A 5,000-nucleotide genomic window follows, 5' to 3' on the forward strand; every position below is an offset into this window, starting at 1 on the left:
CTACTCTGCATTGGCTCCCTGTAAAATGTAGAATAGAATTTAAAATCCTCCTCCTCACCTATAAAGCTCTTCATGGTCAGGCCCCTTCATATCTTAAAGAGCTCATAGTACCCTATTACCCCACTAGAACACTACGTTCTCTGAATGCTGGGCTACTTGTGGTTCCTATAGTCTCTAAAAGTAGAACAGGAGCCAGAGCCTTCAGTTACCAAGCTCCTCTCCTGTGGAACCAGCTTCCAGTTGTGGTTCTGGAGGCAGACACCCTCACCACATTTATATACAAATATATTTGAAAACGGACTTTTAAGTCAACTTCAATAAATAAATATTTATTTATTTTGAAGTTGTCCGGAAGTGACGTAGTTCCTGTTGCTACACAGCGCCCCCCCGGTTGGTCAGCTGACCGTCGGTCGGTCTGGTGACTGTCAAACCGTTGAAGCTCGCGCACCGTGACCCGGACCCAACCCCCACCAGGCCGAGGTCGGTCTCTGTGTCCCCGCCACCGGAGCGCCTGACGCGGACAGGTCTCCCGACGCCCCCCGCTGTCGGCTGGAGGATCAGCCTCACTCTCTCCGCTCCTCCGGTTGGTCCCACTCCGAGGCCGGTCAGCTGGTCCACTCTACCCCGAGCCTCAGCGACCCCCGGCCGGCCCTCCGCCCCGGCTGCCCCCCGCTGACCGCCATGTCCGTGCTGGATGTCGCCATGCAGGGACTCGCCGTGTTCGGCTTCCTGCTGTTCTTCGTGCTGTGGCTGATGCACTTCATGTCCATCATCTATGTGTAAGCTAGCTCCTGCTAGCTGACGGCTAGCGGAGCGCCGCCTCTGTTTCCTGCTTTATTTATGTGTTTTATTCTTTGTTGCTTAAAACATTAAACATAAGAACAACACAAACGGAGCTTTTCTGGCAGGTTTCCGGGTGTGTGATAGCCGTTAAAAGCTCCGTGTCTGACCGGTTGTCTGTTGGGCGTTTTCCGCTGCTAGCTAACCGTTAGCCAGTTAGCTAGCAGCTAATGTCGCTCAGTCGGAGATCTTCTGGGAAACTTCAGTAATTAACTGTTAATATCATCAGCTGGGGAAGTTTATAACGGAGCCGGAGTGGCTTCATATATTCATCCTCACAGCTGTAGCTCGGGTCGTTAGCTGCAGGAGTTTCCTGTTTCCTCTGTTGACGCAGAACCACTTTTATAAAACAGTGGGTTTAATGTTCTGGTGAGCAGCGGTGGTTCTGCTGAGGATGAGGACGGATGAAGATGGTTGGTAAAGTATCATGAGTCGACCTTCACTTCGGCATCTATCCAGTTCATGTAGCAGGTGTTTCTCAGTTCTTGTTGAGTAATGAACTTATTATTATCATTATTATCATTAATATCATTATTATTATTATCATTATTATTATTATCATTATTATTATTATTATTATCATTATTATTATTATTATTATCATTATTATCATTAATATCATTATTATTATTATTATTATTATCATTATTATTATTATTATTATCATTATTTATTATCATTAATATCTTTTATTATTATTATCATTATATTATTATTATTATTATTATTATCATTATTATTATTATTATTATTATTATTATTATTATCATTATTATTATTATTATTATTATCATCATTATTATTATTATCATTATTATTATTATTATTATCATTATTATTATTATCATTATTATTATTATTATCATTATTATTATTATTATCATCATTATTATTATTATTATCATTATTATTATTATTATTATTATTATTATATATTATGGAGAGCTCAGAGTCAATGTACCGATGATCATATCAACCCTCACACTGTAAAATGTATTGTTTGATTCATTTGCTTGTTATTTAAACTAAAACCCCGGTAAGCTTTATATTTCTGTATTTTCTTTATTTTACAGACTGAAGACATTTAGAGAAAACCTTTGAATACCAGAGAATATGACCTGGGAATCAGAGTCCAGCGTGTTTCTGTTTATCAGCGTATGAATTGATTTACGATGATCAGAACCTTTATTGATCAGACTCCCACAGTTAATGTAGAATAGAAATGTCCTCAAATACACACACAGGGTTTTAAATCCCTTTATGTAATACTCCAGGGGATTATTATAGTCCAAAGCATCCAGAACTTTCCAGACTGAGTCTGTTAGTGGTTCTGTTATAAAGTACGACACTGTCAATAACTAATAACCAATAACCACTCTGATCAAATCTAACTAATGTTTACAACAACAACAGTTCAAATGTTTATTTATTCTAGGAAAGTTCATGAAAAAACTTCACCAACATACTTTTATTGAACATAAAGCCGATCAATTGCTTTGATTATTTATCAGCTGTAATTTATAATAATATTAGTGGGTAATTGATCCGTTCCACACTGACTGACACTGACTTTACAAACATCCTGGAAATAATCTGTTGTCCTGGAGCATTGGATGCTAACTGCTAACCTGTGTGTTTGTATTAAAGTGGACTGTTGGAGGATGAACTCATAAAGCAAACAGTCAGCAGCTGTTCACACCTCAGCACCAATAATCACCAATAATCATTCACACGTAGCAGAAAGGGGCGAAATCTAAAGTTCTGAATGAATAAAATGAGTAAAAGCAGCAGTCACATGATCAATACATTTAAAGCATTAAGGCGAGCTGAGCGCTGCTTTTATTGTGAAGAGAAAGTCCTGGATAATATCTGTGTAAAAGCATCCATATAATGACATTGATCTGATAGTTAGTGCTTTATATCTGATTGGAGACTTTAAGGAACCAGGTCCTGGTCTCAGACTGGGATTAGAGACCAGCTGATGGAGGACGAGCTGGTGTTGGCGTTCTGTCACCGTCCTGATGAGGAACCTCAGACCAGATCCTAAACTGGTTCTCTTACTGAGACTCCCTGATAGCTAACCCCAGAATGTTCCTGACCTCTGACCTCTGACCTCCTGTCTCTTTCAGGCGTCTCCACCTCCACAAGAAAAGGTCAGAGGTCAAACAGCCGTTCGCACAGCTGGCTGGAGTTTCTCTGCTGAAGCCGCTGAAGGGCGTCGACCCGAATCTGATCTCCAACCTGGAGACGTTCTTTACACTGGATTACCCCAAGGTGACCCTAAATGCCCCCTAACTGCCCCCACTACCCCCTCACTACCCCCTAACTGCCCCCACTACCACCCTAACTACCCCCACTACCCCCTAACTGCCCCCACTACCACCCTAACTGCCCCCACTACCCCTAACTGCCCCACTACCACCCTAACTACCCCCACTACCACCCTAACTGCCCCCACTACCACCCTAACTACCCCCACTACCACCCTAACTGCCCCCACTACCCCCTAACTGCCCCCACTACCCCTAACTGCCCCCACTACCACCCTAACTGCCCCCACTACCACCCTAACTGCCCCCACTACCCCCTAACTGCCCCACTACCCCTAACTGCCCCCACTACCACCCTAACTACCCCCTAACTACCCCCACTACCACCCTAACTACCCCCTACCACCTAACTGCCCTCAGTACCACCTAACTACCCCCCACCACCCTAACTGCCCTCAGTACCACCCTAACTACCCCCCTACCACCCTAACTGCCCTCAGTACCACCCTAACTGCCCCCCTTACTAGAGATGTGAATCCCCACCACTGAGGCCGATTCGATACACATCTCGATACGCTGCCAGCGATACGATACATTAACGATACAGTGGAGCCCCCTGTCCATACGATGCGATACGATTCATTAATGATTTGACAACGATTTGACTTTATACAATGCGATTCAAACGATTCAACACAATACAAAGAATTTACCAACACACATCTGGTTTCTAATGTATTTGATACTTGATTGTTTTCTATAAAGCAAACCAATAAATCCAACTTAAAAAGAAGATGTGATTCAATATGGTACAGACAGAGGATTGTTTTATTCCTAATAAACACTAAATCATAAACAAAAAATATTTTTATGTGTTTTTAATCTCATTCTCTACTTATACAACACTAAATGTATTATATTCGGGCAATTTCTTTTTGGCCTCTTAATAAAAATAACAAAACAAACAGTCCTGTCTCAGGTCCTTTTACTAATAGTGTTCTCTGTCTGTAATTTCACAATGTTTTACAAAATACTTATAAAACTTCCCAACATCAACAATGTGCAAATAACTTCAAAATAACTTCATCATAGTGCAATGCCCATACTAGTGCCTGCTTAATAATTAACGCTTAATATCTCCTCTTCACCTGTTGAGTCGCTTCCCTCATTTTTTCTGTTTACTAACTAACTGCGTCTGTGATGCCGCACAGAAAGACAGTGATGGTGCGTTTAAGGCGCCTCGAAAACACGGGTGCAGAGGAGATAAACTATGTAATAATCGATGTAACCGTGGGTTTTACCGAGGCAGACACGCAAAGAAAGATACATTGCGCATTTAGCCGGCAGTTACATCGGATGCACACTGAAGCTACCGGTGCACTCGCATCGCAAACGTCTGTCTCGGACCACCGATTCAAATCGGGGAATCTCTCCATCCCTAACTGCCCCCCCTACCCCCCTAACTGCCCCCCCTACCACCCTAACTGCCCCCCCCCACACTACCCCCAGTCTAACTGCCCCTTTGTGTTGCAGTACGAGGTCTTGCTGTGCGTTCAGGATCAGGACGATCCGGCTGTTGATGTCTGTAAAAAGTTGTTGGGCAAATATCCGAACGTAGACGCTCGATTATTCATCGGTGAGCAAACCCTGATCCCATAATGCATCTGTTCTGTTGATGTTTCCTCTTGTAGTAAACGTACCTTATCGATTGTTAGCAGCTAATGTTAGCATGTTCTCAGGGGGGAAGAAAGTTGGAATCAACCCAAAGATCAATAACCTGATGCCGGGCTATGAAGGAGCCAAATACGGGCTGGTGTGGATCTGTGACAGCGGCATCAGAGGTCGGTACCCTCGCCTCACCTTCAGCTGGAGACGCTCAGGTGGGTTTGC

At 42.9% G+C, this 5,000-nt stretch overlaps 1 protein-coding gene across 1 annotated transcript in view; it reads left to right on the top strand.

The window, feature by feature from the left end:
• Positions 1–388: 388 nt before the first annotated feature.
• Positions 389–5,000, top strand: part of ugcg (UDP-glucose ceramide glucosyltransferase) — an 11,012-nt gene continuing 6,400 nt past the window's right edge. The window contains exons 1-4 of the mRNA XM_051411854.1: positions 389–779; positions 2,970–3,114; positions 4,644–4,746; positions 4,850–4,951. Coding sequence (XP_051267814.1) covers positions 682–779; positions 2,970–3,114; positions 4,644–4,746; positions 4,850–4,951 — 448 coding nt within the window. The 5' untranslated portion in view covers positions 389–681. The remainder of the gene's footprint in view (positions 780–2,969; positions 3,115–4,643; positions 4,747–4,849; positions 4,952–5,000) is intronic.

This window comes from Dicentrarchus labrax, unplaced genomic scaffold (genome assembly GCF_905237075.1).
Source record: "Dicentrarchus labrax unplaced genomic scaffold, dlabrax2021, whole genome shotgun sequence".
In the NCBI taxonomy this organism is placed as follows: domain Eukaryota; kingdom Metazoa; phylum Chordata; class Actinopteri; family Moronidae; genus Dicentrarchus; species Dicentrarchus labrax.